This window comes from Falco rusticolus, chromosome 2 (assembly GCF_015220075.1).
Source record: "Falco rusticolus isolate bFalRus1 chromosome 2, bFalRus1.pri, whole genome shotgun sequence".
NCBI lineage: Eukaryota > Metazoa > Chordata > Aves > Falconiformes > Falconidae > Falco > Falco rusticolus.
This window is the reverse complement of record NC_051188.1, coordinates 79,211,362-79,232,191: the sequence shown is the minus strand read 5'-3', so window position 1 is coordinate 79,232,191 and position 20,830 is coordinate 79,211,362. Positions and strand designations below refer to the sequence as shown.

The 20,830-nt window shown below is 46.2% G+C and overlaps 1 protein-coding gene and 1 long non-coding RNA gene across 3 annotated transcripts in view; one reads left to right on the top strand and one right to left on the bottom strand.

Moving 5' to 3' along the window:
• Positions 1-1,334: 1,334 nt before the first annotated feature.
• Positions 1,335-2,831, bottom strand: LOC119142975. Its single transcript, XR_005102533.1, has 2 exons — positions 2,770-2,831; positions 1,335-1,571 (listed from the first exon to the last, which is right to left on the bottom strand). It is a non-coding gene; the product is annotated as an uncharacterized LOC119142975 (long non-coding RNA).
• The window catches only part of C2CD2 (C2 calcium dependent domain containing 2), a 40,075-nt gene continuing 21,792 nt past the window's right edge, over positions 2,548-20,830 (top strand). Inside the window, exons 1-6 of one of the 2 annotated variants that reach the window (XM_037376591.1) lie at positions 2,548-2,961; positions 5,103-5,201; positions 15,419-15,538; positions 15,960-16,061; positions 19,889-20,011; positions 20,315-20,435. In XM_037376591.1, coding sequence (XP_037232488.1) covers positions 2,680-2,961; positions 5,103-5,201; positions 15,419-15,538; positions 15,960-16,061; positions 19,889-20,011; positions 20,315-20,435 — 847 coding nt within the window. In that variant the 5' untranslated portion in view covers positions 2,548-2,679. The remainder of the gene's footprint in view (positions 2,962-5,102; positions 5,202-15,418; positions 15,539-15,959; positions 16,062-19,888; positions 20,012-20,314; positions 20,436-20,830) is intronic. The other variant, XM_037376590.1, reaches the window with a different exon arrangement.

Here is a 20,830-nt window from a genome sequence, read left to right as displayed (position 1 = left end):
ACTCTGTACCAATCACTTTACATTTTTTAAACTTGCTTTGCAACCATCACTGACAGAGATATATACTTGCTAATTAAAAGAAAATTTGGGGTTTGGGAAATACAGAAGTAGCTTAGTAGAAATACAGCACATACCAGAGCCTAGGAGCAAGTCAGAATCACTGTTCCCAGTTTCAAAAGTACACAGAATTATGAAAAATTACTTTACTAATCTCATCCCCAGAGCTATGCTTGGATAGGTAAGATCCTGAATGTTCAAAGGCCTATTCCAAGTTCACAGGTGCACAAAAAAAGGAAAATAGTTAATTATTCACTGCCACATATTTTTGCTATACTTTAAAAGTAAAAATGTAAAATATTTATAGTAACAAGATAGCTGATAAAGTTCTGTAAAAGAAAACAGTTCTTAATATCTCAGTATAAATTTTTACTCTTTTTTTTTGTCATTTCACGTTCACTAATTAGCCTCACAAAATTCCTGCCAGTTAAAGAAAACTATCTACATGGCGTACGTGGGGAACTGAAATATGGGACAAACTAAGGGCAGTTTTGTCTGCCACAGTGCAGTGCTGTATAAGAAATCCCTGAGCTATCTGCAGACAAGATGGTACAGCAAAGATACCGGTTTGGATCTTAAAATGAGTCTGGTTAATCAATCTGGTCTCTCAGCAGGGTCAATTAACCTATGGACAGAGCTGTGCTAACATAGCAATATGGCTGTGGCTGTGGATCTCTGGAGATCGCAGCAGCTTGCTCCTTGGTGTCATGTAGGTGTACTCTAAACCACCCACCTGGAGTCAGGCAGGCAGCAGGCAGCTGGTCAGTGAATGGAGTGTGGGATTTCCCTGTGTCCCAGGCAAATACTTTGACCTCTGAGTAGCCCATTCTTCTTATGTCTGTACAGTAAACTAACTACAGCAGCTAAAAGTATGTTCTGGCCCTGTTAAGTTTGTAGCATATAGGCGCAAATGTGGACGATGTATTTACAACACAAAATGATCAAACTGCTTCTCAGGCAGCAACCTGTTCCTCCTCCCAGAGGCCTAGCCCCCATGTTCTAAAATACTGTGTTAAATGTTGATGTAACAGCCTTTCAGTGGCAGTAGCCTAAACCCAAATGGAGCAAGAGCTTCACTGCCAACCCTAATGACTTAGTGGATTGCGCAAAAAATACAAGTGAGGTTCATTGGCTGGAAGCTGCCATGGGTAAAGTCACCATGAAAGAAACAGCAGACAAAAGCAGAAGAAAAACAAGGACATGAACAGTGATGAGCTGATAAAGTAGCACTCTGAAAACCAAACAGGAACTTACTAAAAACGAATGTGACAGAATTCAAGACTGATGAGACTTTTATTTACTATCAAAAGATAATGTCCTCCCCTTTATCGCAAACCTCCTACTGATAACACCAGCCACTCAGCATGGTGTGCAGCATCAGCTCCGTATTTAGGCTCCAGGCCCCAGATCGCAATGAAGCACAGAACTGGTTTTCTTCTCCTTGCAGTGAGTTTGACATCCTGGGCAGAGGAGGTGAGGAGGCACCAGGAAGAAAAGGGAAGCTTGCGTTCGCCCTTTGATGGGAAGCAGAGAGAGAAATAAATCGCCTTGTAACCTCCTGCTGTCCCGCGGTGCTGTGGAGGGGTGCGCAGGGGCGCGAGCGCAGACCCACAAGTGTGGGCGCCCTGTCAGGCAAAGGGGTGCCTTCACAAAACGCTCGCTTGCTGTGAGGGGCAGCGTGGCCGCTTTATCCGCTGGGCTTTGCAATTCCGACATAAACTAGGTGAGTATGCCTCAGCCTATTGAACGGGAAGATTATCTGATTTTTTTATATTTTTTGGGGGGGTGGGGGGTTAAGGCCTGTTTTGTAACTGACTCCCACTGCCCACAGGCAGGCATTAACACTTGTATTGAGTGCAAAGATGTGAAGGGCTCTTCACATGACTTTTCATTTGCTGTTGTTGCTTAGTGTGCAAACGACATCAGTAAAACCTACTGATGTCAGGGGAAACCCTTTGTCGGAAGAAAAACAAGAAAAACGATGAGTTTGACACCTGCGCCTTCCCTGGCACTGCAAACGCCTTTCCTGCCCCACTGCCTCTCCCGCCCCACTGCCTCCACTGCAACGCCCCGTCCTGCCCGTCCCCGGAGGCGCTCCCCTCGCCCCGCGGGGCTCGCAGCACCGCCCGGGGCTGCCAGCGGTCCCTGCGGGAAGCGCCGGACGCGGGCGCACACGGAGCCGCCCGGCGGCAGCTGTCCCGGCCGCAGCCCGCGCCCCGGGCAGGCACCCCGAGCCCCGCCGTCCCCGCTGCCGCGGCCCGGGGCGCCCCCCCCACCCCGCAATGCTGCGGAACGCCGGGGAAGCCGCCGCCTGAGCGCCCCGCGCCGCGATCCCGGGCCGCCGCGCCGCCGCCTACGCCGGTAGCGCCGGGCAGGGGCGGGGGCCGGGGCCGCGGCCGGGTCGGGGCCGGGCCTCCCCTGGGCGCCCCGCCGGCGGGGGCGGGCCGGGCGGTGACTGCGCCGTGGGCGGGCGGTGCGGCGCGGCGCGTCCCCGGGCAGGGGGCCGGTCCGTGCCGCCGCTCCCGGCTCGGGCCCTGTGCGGGCTGCGGTCGCCGCTGCCCGGCCCCGCCGCCGTGCGCGCCTTGCTGGGGGCCGGTAGCGCGGCTCCCATTATGGTCAGCCATGGCGTGGCTGGCGGGCGGGCTGGCCGAGCTGCGCTGGTGCGCGCTGGTCGCCCTCTTCGTGGCGGCGCTGGCCACTCTGGCCGTCTACCTGGTGCAGTATGCGCTGCTGGCCCTGCGGCGGGGCCGGCCGCCGCCACCGCTGCCGCCGGCGCCGCGGCGGGACGAGCTGCTGGAGGAGGGCGGCTCGGTGCTGGCCTGGGCGCTGTCGCTGGGCAGCTGGCGGCGGCAGTGGCGGCGAGCCTGGGTGGCGGCGCTCAGCGCCGAGGCGGCGACGCGGGCGGTGAGTGCCGGGGACGGAGCTGCGGGGGGCGGGCGGGTGGGGAGCGGGGCAGCCCCGCCGCAGGGCCCGGCCGGGGCGCTCCGGGCGCCGCCGCCGGCCGCTCCTCCGCGCCCGCCGGGCCGGGGCTGGAGCCGGGGCCCTCCCGGCCGTGGGGCGTCCGACCGGGCCGGGCCGGGCCGCGGCGGGCGAGGGTGGCGTGTGCCCCTGTGCCGGCGGGGGCTCTCCCCGCCCGGGGCGGGGGGCGGCGGGGGGGCACTGGGACTGGCTCCACAGATCTGTCGGGGCGCTGCCAGGACAGCGCCTGCCTCTGTGTTACAGCCTCTCCTGTGCATAGGGCGGTGTGTGTGTGTGTATGTGCGCATATATACGTGCGCGTGTGTGCACAGATGTGTTTCCGTGTGAATGTGTATATCCGTATGTATACATTTGGTGGTGGCTTGGCAGGAATTTGCAGGAAGGGCCTGGCTGGGGGCAGGGAGCGGGTGCACGAGTGGGAGCAGGGAAGGCAGGGGGGGCAGCTGTGACCCTGGCCCAGGCAGCCGGTGACATCGCTCAGGTGCGGGCAGATGGAAACGACAGAAACTTCCCGGCCTTCGGTCGGTCCCTCAGCAAGTGGCTGCCAGAGCTGGGCTCCTTCATGTTCTCTTGGGCCAGGCTCGGTGTGACGCCGAGGGCTGGTGTTCTCCAGACAGCGGTGGGATGGTGGGCATCTCAGGTTTGGTCGGCTTGCTTTAAACCCAAGTCAGGTAAGGTGCACAGAATGTGGCACCCCCTCCCTTCCCATCCCGTCCCGCCCTTCTTGTGAAGGGCACAGCCTGGCATCCTGCTCATCGGTTTGCAATGGTATGCCCGGACCTAAGAGGCAAGGAGGTTAGGTGAGACCATGGCAACCTGATTCCCTGGTCCTGAGGACTGAACCGTTGTTGTGTCCGTGGAAAACGCTGAGGCTAAACTATCTAGGAAACAGCACGTACCCAGGCCTCTGCATTTGCGGACAGCCCCCTCCCTGGGTCTAGGAGGTTCCTTTGGCGGCCCCAGAGTGCTTTCTTCTTACTTGTCAGGGGGCAGCCTGGGCGAGAAGGAAGAGTGGGGCAACGCGTGTGTGTGAAAGATAAGGAAAGCAGGTTAATGCTTTCCAGACCTTACAACAAGTTAGAGCTGTGGAAAGAAAATGCCTTTTCTGCCCTTTCAAGTTGCATAGTGCAGCTGAGAAAAGCAGCATGGGTTGTGCTGAGAATCAGAAGTTTGTCTTGTGCTTGTGGAAGAGGAGAGCCCAGACAACTTGGATACAGGTGCTAGGAACTGAAAGTAACTAGAAAACAGCGGCAGCTTCCTGTCCCAGACCAGAGACCAAAGCCACTTTGACTGGGGCATGTGCACCCTCCCTCCCCAGGCGAACAGCTGGAGCCATCTCTTGCCATGCGTTCACTGCCTGGCACTGCAGCGTGGCGTTGCTCCCGCTGTCAGGCTTCCAAAACTATGTCAGCAGCCCACAGCTAAAGAAATTCCTGCGAGCAAAACAACCTCGGGTGACGAGGGAAGTGGCAATGACCACTTGGTGTGGGTAGCAGGTGAAGAATGCAAGTGCTGATGCCTCTGAAAGTGTTACCTCACTGCCAAAACAGGTATACGCCATCTTTTCCTTGCTGTCTATGTGAAGACTGAGTAGCTGTCATCACTGCCTGCTGTCATACACAACGAAGGACTGGGGAGGGGGTGGCTTCTTTCCTCTCTTCTGCAAGATGATATTTGGGGTTTCTCAGTTTCAGCATAGCCTAGGTCAGACCAAAACCACCTTTTAAAACTACAGCACTGATTAATCCTTACTCAAGAAGAGCAGTTTCACTGAACTCTGTCGCTGCTCACGGGCTTCACTCTGCACTGTGCTGGGTACCTTGATAGTCTGCTACAGAGAAAGATGACATGATTAGGCGCATAGTTATGTCTTAAGTATAGGTTTTCAGGCTCTACCCTGTATTATGTAGTGAGGTGTCATGCAATTAATACATACAAATGTTAACATACATTTGCAATTCTGTCTCCGGTTCTTCCAGGAACTTCACTGGCAGCGCTGTTTTATCACTTGTTTTCAAGCAGTGTGTTCGTCACCTAATGATGCTTCTTTTTTTCTTCTTTCTTAGGATTCACTGTTGCTTACATTTGAGGAAGATGACCCACCAGAACCACTTGAGCTAGAAGTTAAACAAGTTGTTAGTATTGTAAAGTCAGCTCAAGAGAAGGTAAAGTTTTGTTTTGTTTCAGTTGCATGGTTTTGTTTTACTTTTTGGGCAGGAAATGTTAACTTCTCTTATTAGCATCAGTGGGAGTTTTATTTGCCAGTACTTCTGTACCCTTGATCAAAGTTTGTCAACACTGGTAAGCGGCTGCCTCTCTAATGAACCTGTGCAGACTCTTTGCATTGATTCACTGCTTTTGCAAATCATGAGCAGAATGGGCTCCAAAGCTTCTACCACATGAACAATAACGAGTGTGATGCCAGGTTTATAGGTACGCCTTCAGTGTACTCATAGAGCAGCCTTCTCCCCCCACCCCCATGATTGGTACAATGGTTCCTCATCCTGTTGCTGAAGTGTGGGGTGGAGACTCCATGAAGAAGGAAAGTGATAATTCTCCTCTGGGACAGGAAAACATCTTTGCCTTTTGCTGTTTGCGGGGCTGATTACAAGTTTGCTTTGAGTTGGGTAAGGATCGATGGAACAGGGGCAAAGTCCTGAGAGTGAAGTCTTGACTCTACTGAATCCAGTGTTCAGTGGGGAGTGAATGGTCTCTTTCTTCCTCTCCCACCCTACATACTCGGAAGTGGTTTAGTACATGGAAAATTAAGATAAGGCAGAATGTGGCTCTTGGAACAGAGGAAAAATGCATTAAAAGGGGAAAAAAAAGTTTGTATGCTTATTAGCCATGACAGCTTCTGCATATTCATTCTAGTGTCTATAACTACTAGTCACACCTGAACTGAGGCTCAGCTTTAGGCACCTGTATCGAATTAGCCTAATGCTTTTCTTACAGTTTTGCTTTGTTATTTTGGTTTGCTTGTCGAATTTAGGTGTTAAGCAGCTCTACTATGATTCCTTTGACACCTATGCATGCTTATCTGCCTGATACACAACTTACAGGCACACCCTGATTGGTGGCAGCTGGGTATTGCCAACAAGTAAAGTTGTTTGTGCACTTGTTCTCTCTCTCTTCCTCTCCACCCTGCACCCCAGCAGTGCGGCTAGAGAGACTGGAGTTGGTAGGGCCGTAGAGTTGCCGCTAGTGTTACTCTGTGCCACTAGAAGACACCACGGTGGGAAATTATAAGGAGAGGGTACTGCTAGGCCTAAAAAGTGGTGTGCTGCATAATGTGTGAAGCCAGCAACCAAGGGAGATCTGCTACAAATAAAAGTCAGCAATTAACAGGACAAAACCCATGTATCTTGCAGTGCGTGTCTAAAATGTTGCTGGAACGGCTGCAAATGTGTTTGCATGGGAGATGACCAGGAGGTTTTGATCTGCTGGCTGCCCCTGGTCAGTGTCGAAATTCAGGGCCAGCTCTGTGCTGAGTGCTGCCTGTGGCTAGACCGCGATGAGAGCAGCATCTCAAGGCTAAAACCTGCTTTCGTCTTGCTGGCATGCTAGAACCAAGGCACAACACTGCAGTCCTGGATTTTCCTAAAGTTCTGTTGTACCGCTGGGAATGTCTCTGCTGCAGTCCTCAGCTAACTTCTGTGTTGTTTAACTGTAGATTCCAACAGCTGCTGTAGCAGCAAGGTATTTTAGTGCCCGCTGCACCCCATGGGCACCTTAACCTGCTGTGGCAGCAGAAGGTATCAAGTGCTGGCTCCACGGCAGCCTCAGCCTGAGGAACTGCTCCCTGCTGTAGGGCTGTTTTCTTGCGCTCCTTTACCTGTGGCTTTGCAATCCAGCACCCTCCCTTGTACAGTCTCTGGTCCTTGGCTGGCTTTGGCTTGAGCCATTTCAGTATGTTAATTGAGCTGTTATACTGTAGCCAACAATCTAATGCGGTTTTGCAGCAGCTTAAACCAATATAAGCACATATAAAACTGTATCTGATTAAAACATGTTTGCTTATGTAAACTGGGTTGTTCTGAACTGTCCCAAAACCCATTTCCATAATCTTTTGCACAGCTGCTGGAAAAATTTCTCTGAATTATTCTCACTCCTTCAGTTAAGATACAACCTAAGTATTTGTTTGGATTGCAGTATACAATAACCTTAGAGTGGCACTCTGGTAGCTACTTTCCCTCCTTCCTTAAGTGTATACCTTTCTCTAAACACCTCAGGAGTCCTCTCATATAGTAATTGTCTCTTTTACATATTCCTCAAGTAATACCAAGGGTCCAAAGGTGGTGGTTTTGTGGTGTTTTCTTCCCCCTGCCCTTACTCTTCAAACTCTTAATCTTTGCACATGAAATTGAAATATCTCTGCAGCTTGTCCAAACCCAAACTTCTGATGCATGTTTGTAACTCACTGCTGGTGCAACTGGCTCTGAATGTAGTTTGCGACCATATGCTGCATGTTTATCAGTGTTGTAGCATCCCACAGAGCTCTGCCCATGCCTGAGGCATCAGCTGGCACAAGCCTCTTTTCCTGCAACCGGTTCAACATGCTGCTTTACTTGTAATCTGTATGGCAAGAGCATATAGGTACCTTGGTTCAGCAGCCAGGGCTTGATTTATTGCATGTTGTTTCAAATATGTATTTGACCTTGCATCAGAGAGGTTGTGGTCATCAAAGGAAGTGGAGGATTGAGGGTGAGAAATCAAAATAGCAGTAAACATGGGATATGTAATACTTCAACGCAGCTGTATGCTTATAGAGCCCTGTGGTATGTCTTTTGTGGTGGGTGGTCCTCTGTCCTCTTGAATGCTGGGCCATGGAGCACTGCCAGGTGACGAGCCTGCCTGGTGCTGGGAGCAAGCCTCCTGCCTGGGAAGTCTTGCTATGAAACAATATGGCATTGCCAGCCAGACTGTAATTACGATGTTACTTCTGACAGCCCTGTTTATGACCAGGACACAGGGTAACACTTGTAATCCTTAGGTATATACATACTGTCCTTGCCTTAAGAAAGCTGGAAGTTGTAAAACTGTTGTACACTTCACAGTGCAGTGCTGCAGACATGGTTGGGGAAGCCACTGATTGTCAGCTTTGCCAGCGCCGTTGTGCTAGGGACAGAGCTCTCTGTGGCTGAAGGTTACACCACACTGCTTCTTGACAAAGCCTCTATTTATACATCGCCTTCACTCCAATTTTGGGCCAGAGCCTAAACATATAGAATGAAGTGGCCTGTTTTCATTGTGTGGTGTTGGTGGTTTTGTTTTAATAAAGTAAACATTAGGAATATTCTTAGCTAATTCTGCCGGCCTTTCCATTACTGCAGTCTGTTTCCAGAGGCTTTGAACTTCACAACAAAAAAGGCAACAAAAGATGATTCTCTTGTTGGGGACTTGGCACAGAGGGTTTTGAACGGAGCAGGCTACAACAGAAGTCTCCCTTCTTTTCCTGCTTCATGCTTAAGTAGAAAAGGGTTAAATGCCCTTAGAGTACCATTACTTTAATATGTGATAATATGTTTCTATACAAGGAATGACTGTCGTGGATCACAACATGCAACAGTAAATATGAAAGCTTCATTAATTTTTCTGTGAGACTTCAGACAAGCGTGTAGGTGTCTCTAGAGATGCGTTCTGCCCTGAGTTGCTCCAGGAATGGGTTTGGTGGACTTGGCAGTGTTAGGTTTACAGTTGAACTTGATGATCTTAAAGGCCTTTTCCAACGTAAATGATTCTATGATTCTGTGAATCTGGCTGAGGGGAATGGTGGAGAGAAAGGGGGACTGTTTTGCAGGCTTGTGAGAAGTCCTGTTTTCTGCTGAGCTGTGCAGCATGCCTGAAGAGGCCTTATTCACCCACACAGCTGTCGTAGCTTCAGCTTGGCATCACTTTGTCTGCAGCCACCCTGCTGTGAGCTGGCAGCCTGTGTTTGTGCCACACTGGGGCGTCGCGGCTTCCAGTTCCAGTTGCTTTGAAGCAGGTAGAGACGTTTTGCAGCAAAGGCTGCTTTCTGCTTCGGGAAAGACTGGATTCTCATTGTAACCGCTCCAGTACTAACTGGGATCATTCCTGGTTATGTACATATGTTATTTCTGATTATTTTTGGTCGGGGGAGCTGCCCTGACAACCATGTGCAGTTCCTATTGTCTTCTAGCTCCCTGTTGTGCTTGAAAAGCAGTCCCAGAGCTTTGCTGCTTTAATGTCAGGGGTTTTTTTTTACAAGACTAGGTGGAATCATGGCCCATGCAGTTTTTTTTTTTCTTGGTGGTTTTTTTTGTTTTGTTTCTATATTCATATAATCCTTTATTCTTAATGTATTTACTTTTCTTCCATGCTGCTTGCTGTCAGTAAATATATTGGGAAGGAATTATATTTCCTTCCAGCCTTTGTTTAGCTTGGCTAAGTAAGTTGTTCCTTAAGTCTCCTTTCACAATGTTGTCGTACCTTGTAAGTCAACTCTGTGCACCCATTCTTTGCAGCAGCTCCAGTTAAATCCATTTTCTTGAACTTGGTGGCTGAAGTGACACCCGGCTTTGCAGGTGAGGTCTCACCATGCAAGGAGATTACTGCTTCTTTGTGTCCCTGAAAGTACTTGATGTGTTTTAGGCTTCTGATCTGCCTCTCCCATGGCTGCTTGGTGCTGTGACTGACAATGTATCCAGTTCGCTCTTCCCTTGGTGTTCTCCCGGTGATAAGCTGCTCTCTGCCTAAGCAGGATTTGTTAATTCTCATACACACATGTTCTGTACTTTGAATTGCATTTATCTTCTAGTCTTCAAGGTCTTTCAGCTTTTCTGTGATGCCCTAATCTTCCTTTATATTACTGCTTCCCAGCTTGCTTTCCTCAGCATCACTCTTACTTTCAGATTTCTCCTGAGGGGTTTTGGATGTTAACTACACAATAGGTTGTGTGCCTGACAGGCTCCTTTGTAAGTTGCCTCCAGCTTTCACCTCCCTTGTTCACTGTACTGTCCTTTTACTTTCAAGCACATCTCCATTCACCTTAACATGGGAATGGTGAAGTATAAGCTTAATTATCAGTGGGGTGGCCCTACTAAAATAGACAAGACAAGATAATGGATCTAACCTACTTAAGAACTGAGTGTCTTGTTGAAGGAAGACATCAGACCGGGGATTTGTTTGCTTCAGTGGAAATAATACTGGTTTTGGCCCTGCCAGGTAGCCTGCCTGTCTTCCTGCTGCTACTGCAGTTGTGGGTGGGCCTCCTGTAGGCTTGTGCCACATCTGCCAGCTTGGTACAGTGGTCAGGGATGCCTTAGCACCCCAATGGCATGATGTGCCTGTGTTTTTCTCTCCAAGCTGCTGTAGCACAAACTGGCAAACCTCTCCTATGTGTTATTGTCTTCTGTTGGTCTCCATATCTTCACTATGCTGTCTCTCAAATGGTTTGTAAAGGCTTGTGTGTTAGTGAGACCAAACTAGCAAGTCTATTTTTGGTATTTATTTATTTTCCCCCTTCTTAAAAGTAAGTATTGCTTTCGATCCTCGCACCATTTGATATTCACTGAACTTGTTAGACATATTGAAAATTCTTTCTGTCCTGTCTCTTTGTACTCGCTACTTGTTTTATCCTCCCTCCCCTTTTTTCCAATTCTTTGAACTTGTACGTATATGGATCTCAAAGGAGTGGATACATTCACATTTTATCAGTTTCTGCTTTGTTGTTGCTGACGTGGTAACTCTCTCTCCCCTGTACTCATTCCATCACTCACCCTGCTTCACCCTGGTGTTTACCATTGTTTTTTAAAACTGGTCTATGGTTATGTCATTATATTTGCTGGCAAATTCGCATTGATACTGGCTTCTAAAAATCTGCCCCTAGCTGTGGCAGAGTTAGATGTTGCATTTGTCTTCTTCCCTGCGGTCTGCGTCACTGGTAAACTGCTTGGGTAAAGAGGGAATGGTGGAGAAGCTAGAGAAACCCCCTCAAAAAGTTGATGCAATAGGCTCTGGTAACCAAGGAAGATCATGTAATTCTTCTTCTGAATTTTCTTATGGTGAGGTTTTAAGCTGAGCACACAAACTGTCTGTGTGGCCATTGACAAGATAAGTTTTCCATGCCAAAAAAAGAGCCTTCTCCTTCTCAGAGCAGTACTCCCAAATGTGGGAAAAATCTAATAGCATACTGATCCATGTAGTTGAGATCAAGGCAGCTTTCACTGTGTGGCTGACTCACGGAGTATACTAATTTTCTTGTGAAAAGATTTGTATTACTTGAATACTATTGAGTAACCTCAAGTAACTTGTTCTTTCTGGAAATAAATACCAAATGCAGTAAAACTAATTTCCTTCCAGAAAAAAAGGAATCAAGGCTTATAATGCTGAGGGTTATACACATGCATGTGGTGTGGTTGCGGCCTGGGGAGGGTGAAGAAGACCTTCTCTGGTAGGGCTGTGAGAACTTCCCCCTGACGCCGTGGCCCTTCACCCTCCCTTGGCCATGGGACAAAACCTGCTGTGGCGTGTGGAAGGGGGAGGAAGGAGTAGTGAAAAGGCCATGTGTAATGCACAGATCAGTGGGGTGCCAGTGCCAAAACGGAGACCTCAAGGAGAAGGGGACACCACGTGTCAGGAGCAGAGCCATTGTGGTGCTCCTTGAGATGAAACGGCTTCCACTGCTACTTCAGGAAGGAAAGAAACTGAAATTTTGCAGCTCTATCCAGAGGAACCACAAAGGGAAAACATCAAGATATACAGGGGGCAGGCAAAGCAGGAGGAAGGGCTTTCGCAGCTGTGGGTAGACAAGTTTGAACACTTTTTCTTGAGAAAAATATTTGCCTAACTGTAGTGCTTTTTCAGTCTCCTTTGTTCGTGCAGAATTATTTTTTTTTTAGGATAATTGTACTAACAATTTTAGGTACATATAAGGAAGGTGTGTTACAGCATCTGCAGCTCGTTGGAGCCAGGTGCCTGTGTTGGGCAGATGGGGAACAGAGCCCAGCCAGGTCAAGGAATTCAAGGAGTTTTGCCACAGCAGCTCACCCACATTGTAGGCTAGTGCAGTCAGGGATGGAGGCAGGCGAAGGGGGGCGGTTGGAGGGTGTTGAGGTGATAGCAAGAATAACCCTGGCGTGGGGGTGATCAAGTGCCAGGAGTCAGCTGAGTGTGAGGAGGGGTGGTGGAGTGCTGAGGAGGAGCAGGGGCACAGCTTACTTGAGGAAGAGCTGGGAATCCCTTCTGTGGGAGATCCCCCAAGTTCATGGAGAGACCTTCCTTAGCTGGTGAATGGGATGTTTGTGCCGGGGGAAGCTAAAGCTATGGAGGTGCTGGAGGGAGAAAATGCCTTGGTCCTGCTGGTACAAGAGACCTGGTTGCTTTGTGCTGCTGTTTCATCTCACCCTATTTCTGCTGATTTAGGAGGTCTCGTCCAGATGTAGGATAACAAAAGAGAGCTAGGTTGTGACTCCTCTGGGAGTCCAGAATTAGCTGGCCACAGCTGCTGTGCGGTGGTGCAAGGGCTTAATTTTTAAAAAGCAATTTGTTGTAAAAATGACAAGTTTTCTAGACTCTGAAACACAAAGTGTTGATGAATAGGGGTGTCCCTGTTAAGGAGGAGTGGGAGGGAGAGATGGGGAAGATAAATGAAGTTGAAGAGCAATTCTCTTCCGATCAGCCCACGTGCTACTGTTTTCTTGTGAACTTCTATCCTTCCTCTTTCTCTCCCTTGTCAACCAGAAAGTGGTGCTTTGCCTGACCCTCCCTTCTGCTGCTCGTCATCTGTGCAGAGAAAATCAATTTGAGGAAGCAGGTTGAATGGGGGCATGGAGGAAGAGGAGCATAGCACAGGAGGCTTCAGTATTTTTCTTCATGTGGCTATTCTGGGGAAAATGGCCTACATATTTCTCCTCTGGTCTGTCAAAATCATCCCTTACACTTCTAGAGGAATGTCACTTAAAAAGGGAAGTGACAGTTGTGTTATCTTTAATCAACTTCTCACCACTTGTGGCAGCATCTTAGATGAAAACCAAATCACTTTCTCTTCAAATTCTATTCTGGAATTCTGCTTCTGTCAGTATTCTGACTGCATAATCTATCCCACTCCCAGAACAAAGGGATTCACCTGATATGAAGACATATGATTTTTCATTAGCAAATGTAGAACCCCATACCTTTTTCTGACTGGATTAAAAATTAACAGACTTCTGTACCTGAAGACCATAGTTATTTTAATGAAACTGAGGGGAGGAGGGAAGTAGAATTGGTAGATAATTTTGGCAGAAAATAAATTAATCAAGCAGACTAAAAGCCCAAACCCTACTGGTTTGGACTCCTAAAGTAAAGGTACAAATACAGAAAAAATAGATTTAGCATCTCTTGACAAGGTGTAGAAAGAAGAGTGAAATTTCCAGCACCTGCAGTGTTTGTTTCCATCCTTCACTTAGAAGTAAACATGATTAGGAAAAAAGAGGCACGTGAACTTATCTACCAACTCTCCTGCCACACTCTTTTTGTTTAAACAGAAAACAACTGTGTACTTGGCAACCTGGCTCTTAGACATCCAGAAATTCCAGATAAATGGGTCCACATCGCATATACAGCAAGTCCAACTTGTTCTGAATGCACTGAACTACTTATGCATGTGTGAGTGAAATGCGCGTGGATGAGAAACCACTGCATTTAGGGCATGCAATTGTCAAGGGCTTTTGCATCAGGCCTGTCCTTTTCCCTCCTCTGCCCTTGAAAAAGAGGGAAGAACCTATTAATTTTTCAAGTCTTAAAAGAACAACCATGCCAATCCATCCTTGTGAATGAAAGGAGTGATTGTGATTCTGTGTTTCAACTCAACTACAAGTAAAATAAGCAGCCTAGGCTCTTTGGTCTTGTTACCTTTTAAAAATGCTTAAAAATTCTTTATGTTGTATCATAGTAGTGGGTGTTTGTGTTGATTATGTGGAATTAAGGGTCAGAAATCACTTCCAAAGGAATTTAGACCTTGTGGAAGGGGAGAGTGAGGGAAACTGCTTTGTCCACTTCTGAACTGTAATTTGCAGAAGACAAACCTGAAAAGGCAAATCTTGTTGCTTGTGGGTGTGGTTGGGATTTTTATTTGTTGTCCATCCCCTCCCCCTGCTCCTTTGTAATTAAGTCTCTACCTTAATGGATGTGCTCTGAAGCCCTTGATAATGCTCTGATCCTTCTTAAAATGTGTGCTATAGAGCCGAGGGAGATGAAATACATTTAAGGAGAGACTGATAAGGATCTTCTGGAAGGTACATGATTAATTTTAAAGCCTTCAGCTTCTATTCCAGTGCCCGTAAGTGAAGCAATAAGTGTGCAAATATAATTTAACAGCATGAATACTGTTTCCGTCAAACAAATCTTGTAGCGAATTATTTGTCTGTGCATTGCATTAACCTGGTTAGCTTTGCCTGAGTCAGTCTAAGGAGGGCTCAGCTATCCTTTCCAACAGTGGAGCTGTGGGGACGGTACCTACAGAGGGACAGTGACAAGCAGCTGTCTTCAACCAGCAAAGTTGTTTGCAAAGTGAGCTTCTCTCCCTGGTGTAATGAGTGATTTCTGACTTACGTGCCTGGGGCTTTCTTGTGCCACGAGGTGCTTTCTGCACAGTCCGGGAATTTTGCACAGCAGGTCCAGCACCTGAGTCAGTTTGCGGAGGAGAGGGAGGAAAAAACATTTGGTGTTTGTAAACTCAGTGTGATAACAAGTTAATTAGTGCTCAGAAAAGTGAGGGAGTGTATTCAACAAAGTCTATTGCAGTCAAGTAGCATACAAAACTTTTCCCAGATACTTAGCTGTGTCACCAAATTTCAGGGCCTTTCTTGGTTCGGTCAAAGACTTGAATAAACTTTTAAAGGCTCCTGCCCCTTTCCACCCCACTGGAACAGGAATTACTCAGACAAAATCCTCTTGTGCAGCAGCAGGGTTATATCAAAGTTCCACGTTTTTAGAATATCACTAAACCAAATATTGTTTGGTAAAGCCATGGTAGGCTACTTAGTTTGGAGCAGGTATTTTGTGTCCCTTATGCAAAAGTGCGATCTTTGAGCTTTTAATATTTAGATATGTGAAGCACAAATGAGTCTTTTGTCAGATGAGGAGTTATTTTTGTATTGGATGACAATACAAATTTTGGAAAATACCAGCGCTTCCAGGTATTAAATTCTGTGTCCAGAAGTGAACACTTGAACTACAGTTTTTAGAAGTGAATGTACTTTGGACATTGGGATGTTAATGAAATTGCTTAGAAATCTCCAACCTCTGGAATTTAGCTTAGTTCTGGTAGCTTGAAGTCCTTCCTTTTCTAGTTCCTTTCTTGCATTTACCAAGTCATCATCTGAAGACTAATTTTTTTTTCCCCTTCCTTTGCCTCCTGCCACCCCTTTCATTTCTTTAGGTGGTTTCTTGCAACGTTGTGGGAGATTCCGTTAAATTTGTTGTCACTGTCTCACATACTTCGCCTGCAGCTGCGGAAGGTCAGTCGTACAGTGTGAAACTGTCTCCACTTCACTTGCAGGTAAAGTGTTAAGTGTTGTTCTCTCTCTTTTTTCTTTTGTTATGTCTCATCTCACAGCTGAGCTGAACCTCCTGTTTGCAAAATGCATACAAGCTCAGCTTAACTCCAGCAAAACATTCCATAATATTACAGTTTCCCTCTGGAACAAATGATAAATTCATAAATTAAGCCACCTCTTGAGGAGACTGTGCATAAGTAACACGTTGGGTACGCTGCTTGTGTATGGAACAACAATTCGCTTGTTTGACTGGCATGCACTCTCAACGGTTAAGTAACTTCTGCCCCCTTAGACCGTCACTTTGAATTTACTTACTCAGAAACTGGTATCATTCTTCCTTTGGTGGGCCTTAGTATGGAGCTTGACCTACAATTCTTTACAGGACACCAGAATGCTCTCTAATAACTGCTTTCCTGTCCACAGCTTCAGCTCTACATGAAAGACAAAGGGGAAGATGTCAAAGTTGAGTGGTTCCTCATTAATGCTGATGAAATAAACTTTGAAATCCAGCCAATAGTGCAGGAGGTCAGTAAGTTTTACTTGTTGTGATGGTAGAGAAGATTGGTCTGTGTCCTTTTGGTAAACCCAGTGTAATGCTTTAGCTTAGCAGTAGAAGTGCCTAGAGCAAAGGTATCGGGTGAAGCTGGAAGAGCTGAAGCAAAAATGCCTGTTCCTTTCTGTCAGCTGCCTTTGGTAGAAGCATGGGGCAGTTACATGTCAACAGTGCTGTCAAGCTGCCTCAGTGAAATCTACCATGGCTCATCCATCAAAACCCTACATCTCTGAAATGTAGGAACATTTCTCAAGGTTACTGAAGCATTAAAGATAAATCAAATCTGAATCTGACAGACAAGTGACTTTGCAAACATTTTTAATCCCAATTCAAATATGTGAAAAATGTCTGTTCCTAAATACCTTCTCTCAGAGTGCTTCTAAAATAATTTTAAAAAAACCAACTGTAATGGTATTCCTATCAAAGTAATTACAAAGTTGCCCCTTCCTTAACTTAAATGGGTTTTGAAATCTGGCAACAATAGTTCAGAAACAGCTATGAAAAAATACAGTTACTTAAAGAAACAATGGATGATCTAAAAGTGTCTTGATGCTTTTGGAATTGCACTTTATCTTAGTATATAAACACTGATTCATCGGGGGTTTTTTTTACTGGGACATCCCCTAAGCGAGTTTCCTCATGACTCAGACTGTCTTCTGCCTTTGGCTCTTCACGATATATTTTTTTTTGGCACAGATGTGGTTACTTAAGCCTTTCTTACAACAGTGGGTGAAGACTTGCTTGTATTATGTGAAGCTGGTTTTCTGAGTGCAGGCCTCGTTAAAAAGTAGGTTTATTGTATGGTAGACCTGCTTCTAAGCACCAGTACTGAGCGTACCAGATGTAATAATTTATTACCACGGTTTTTGTACACAAACATGTTAAACTCCTAACTAAAGACAGATGAGTCTTTTGAAGTGTGTTTTAATATAGATTTTACTGTGCATGCATAGCAGTGTGAATGACCTTCACGTGTTGGGATGGTATGCTGATTATCCACATATTGAACAGTCATTAAGTACTTAACTGACAAATGCAGATGACTCTGGTACTTCACAACCTGCCTTTTGAGAGATGCCTGAGTCCACAGCTGCAAAGGAGTTGCGACTTGTTGTGGTTTGCCCACATTCTTAAAATGAGCCTGTTAAGTTTTTAGTAGTTAAGGGCTTTATGTTGACTTCAAAGTTTCTGTTGGCACTTAGGGAAGGGGGGAGGCAATAAACAAAGACCTAAAACCTGTGAGCAGCCTACACCTCGGAAATTGCTTCAGCTTCTCAACTTAAATGTCAGCTTTTGTGTTTTGTTTTTTCCTCTTTTGGAAGCAGTATTGTGCATACAAATAAATACCCTTACTTGATTGTGATTGTTGACACAGTGGTTTTGTCATCAGTCAATAATAACCTGTTTTCTGCTGATCACAGCTGGGTGAACCTGAGTTGTGTTTGACAACCTGGCTGACTGGCAGGGCTTGGATGCGGTGCCTTCATGTGCTGGTGTGCCCCAAGCTGCCACGGTAGCTGGCGGTACTCCCCTAGCCCATGTAAAATGCGTTGGTTGAAGCCTTTTTGAGTGGCAGTTAAGCCATTATGGCTTTCCTTGTAGAGGGTGTTGTGATGGAACATTACTTTCCAAGTAAGGATGGCTAAAAATGAGGTTGGGCTGACAGGAGGCTCTTTAACGAAAGCCCTTTCCAAATAACTATGGAAACATCAGAAAATACCGATGAGTAGAAGTCAAATGACTTGACTATTGTTGCTATTGTTACCATGAACAGCAAATGTCAGATTGTGTTGATGTCCAAGCGAGAGGCAGCTGGGATTTTAGAATTTGACAATATTTTTCATCAAACAGTGTTTAGGTAAGGACAGGGGAGAGAAATTACCTCCAAAACAGCGAAAACTAACCATGATTTATTTGCTTATTTAAACAACATTAAGTAATGAAATTTCTGATACTGAGGCTTTAGATAGCTTTAGACTTTAAAAGTAAAAGAGTATTATCTGCAAGTTGTAGAAATCTGTCACTGTCTCTTTCCTTGGTGGTTGTTCGAGGGAGCACAGTGTGAATGAAAGAGTTTCTGTGGAACTGGTCGATGCTGTTGCATGTTTTGAACTGTAGCGACCTGTCATCAAAGGGCACTTGGGTAAGAAGGCAGTGAAACAGGATTTCTGTATACAGCATTCCTGGGATTTTTATCAAACACCCTGAATGTTTCTGTAACACTTGGGTAATTGGGAAGGGGCTGTTATTCCAAGTCTGTTTGACCTGTTGTGCAAGCTGCAAGCATACCTTTAGGAGTGCAGAAGTCATTGTGCTATCATTCTACACCTGAGAAAGGACTGGAGGCTTTAGAAATGACAGATTGCCTCTCCTGCCGAGAGCTGTCTGCAACGGGGGAGTGTGGTGCAGGGTGTCCAGAGTGGCAGAGCAAAGCCTGTGCTCTGCCCTGGTGGCAGAGATGCTGTTGTTTGAGACTTCAGCTGTTACTGCCTCGCAGTTGTGCTGTGTGGCTGCAGCAGCGTGCGTCAGGTAGCACTGAAAGCTGATGGTGCACAGCCGTAGTATTATCAAAGCTGTCTGCTTGGATTAGGCCTTCAGTCCCCTGTGGGATCTCCCTGCTGTGCAACTCAGGTGTCCTTGTCACCAGTGTACCTTGTCTTTGCAGCAGGGCCTGTTTGCTGGCCATGGCATGCTGGTTATAGGCAAGCTCCCGTCAGACAGCGGCATGCGGAAGGGTACCTTTTTTCTGCTTTATGTGATTATTTCATTCTCCAGCTGTTCTGTATCTGCATCTGTCAATCAGTTCCCTTTCCTTTAAAGCCTTGCTCTGTAATAGTGAAGTCTCTCAGGTGTGGTATCAGGTGAGAAAAGATGGATAGGTCTTCTGTTGCTTAGGTCAGGTCTTAGTCTCCTTCTTCAGTCTTGTCTTTAGAAAAGAAACCTCACTGAGATTTCTCCTGTGCTATCTTCAGAGCAGTTGGGTATCAGACTGCCCTTTCTGTGATGGCTTAATTTAAAAATCCATTCCCTGTAGGTAACTGAGCAAAGAGACTTTCTGAGGAGCATGACATGGGAAGCAGGCTTCTCCAGGAGCACAGGGAGGGCAGGGGTGGGTCACCATCTTCATACACCTTACAGTTAATTGTGTGAAGCTGTGTGTCTAAGCAAAATCTGGTCTGTTCTGATCCTTCAGAGATAGTGGTGCTAAGCACAGACTGCCATGAGATTTCTGAATGGACAAACGTACAGGTCAGTCCCCCCAGAGCAGCATGACTGGTATCTGTCCATACAGTGCACTTTGCAGCAAGGTTGAATACTTCCAAGGGATGCTATAGTGTATTTTTTTTTTTTTTTAGCGTGGCACAGGATTAGCTTCTTCTCAGCTGTTGCAAGCTGGCATAACTCCCATTAAATCAGTGGAACAGTGCCGATCTGCTTATCTGATGACCTGATCTGCTCTCAGAGTGCAAAGCAATACAAAAACTTTAAAACACCATCACAAGATATAAACTGTTAATGAAACTTTTGGTTTTGTGGCTAATAGCTGTGCCTTCCTAACTCTCAGAAGAGCATGTGGCTTTTTCAGTGTGTATTTCTAGTTTTCATTTAATGCATAATATAAGAATTTAAGTAATTATTTGCATGATCTCTTGTAACATTTTGTTGGCAACATAAACGATGTCTGTGTCTGAAAAAGTAAATGGTTGATAGCTTTGGTGGTTTCAGTATACCAAATTAAGTTTTGCCTTAACTTCTTTCTTCTGAGTCTAGAGAAACGTGATTGTTTGTTTCCTCTTAGGGACAGGCAGCAGGGACGTGTGCAATATCTGAAACGCTCAGAGATGTTTTGAAGAACCTCTTTAGCTCGGTTTCTCCATCTGTAGTGTTGAGTACAAGGCCTACAGATATAAAGGAGGTTCAGGTAAGTCTTAATCCTACCTAAATCTTTTGACAAAAGTGTCCTTCTGCTTAGTGTTTTAATTATATGTTCATGACTCACAAATAAATAAGTTAACACCATTCAGTGATTGGAAACAAGTGGAATGCGTTCTTTGAAACAACATAGCCTTTGGCAGTGAATCCTTTGTGGTCGTAACTCTCATGTGGCTACCTGTTGATGTTACACCCCATGGCATGTCTGCTTCCCTGTATCAACGTGACAGAAACTAAAAGTACTTTGTATTTGCATATGTGTGATCCCTCTTGTTTTGCTTGCTTTTCACAGAATGTACACAACATAAGCCTTCTCCCTCAGGGCACTAGTCCGCCTAAACCTCCAAGGGCTCATGAACTCAAACTGCTGGTGAAAAACATCGCGGTAAACCTAACTGATCACAGTGCTGCAGGTAATACAGCCCGTGCAATGCTGCTCATTTTCAGGTTGGGTTGGGTTGGGTTTTTTTCCCCTTGTGGCTGAAATAATTTGGAAGCTTTGGGTTACAACCTTCTCTCAAAAGAAGATGTAAGAAATTGCTGTACTCGGAGAAACAGACTTAGTCATGCTTGTACAAAACTGTGTATGTGTTGGTTTATTTGAGCATTTAGACATCTTGATCTTCTTGTAAACAAATCCATCATTGTTGACAAGAAGTTGAAATGACCAATTTATAAAGTTGCTTGGTTATTTTCTAGATTTTAGCTTCAATTTCTAGAAGTTACCACTTTGGGTGTACCCAAGATGAGGGGCTGAAATCCAGCTCTCCATTAACTGTTAGTGATGACATTGGTTTGGTTCGATATT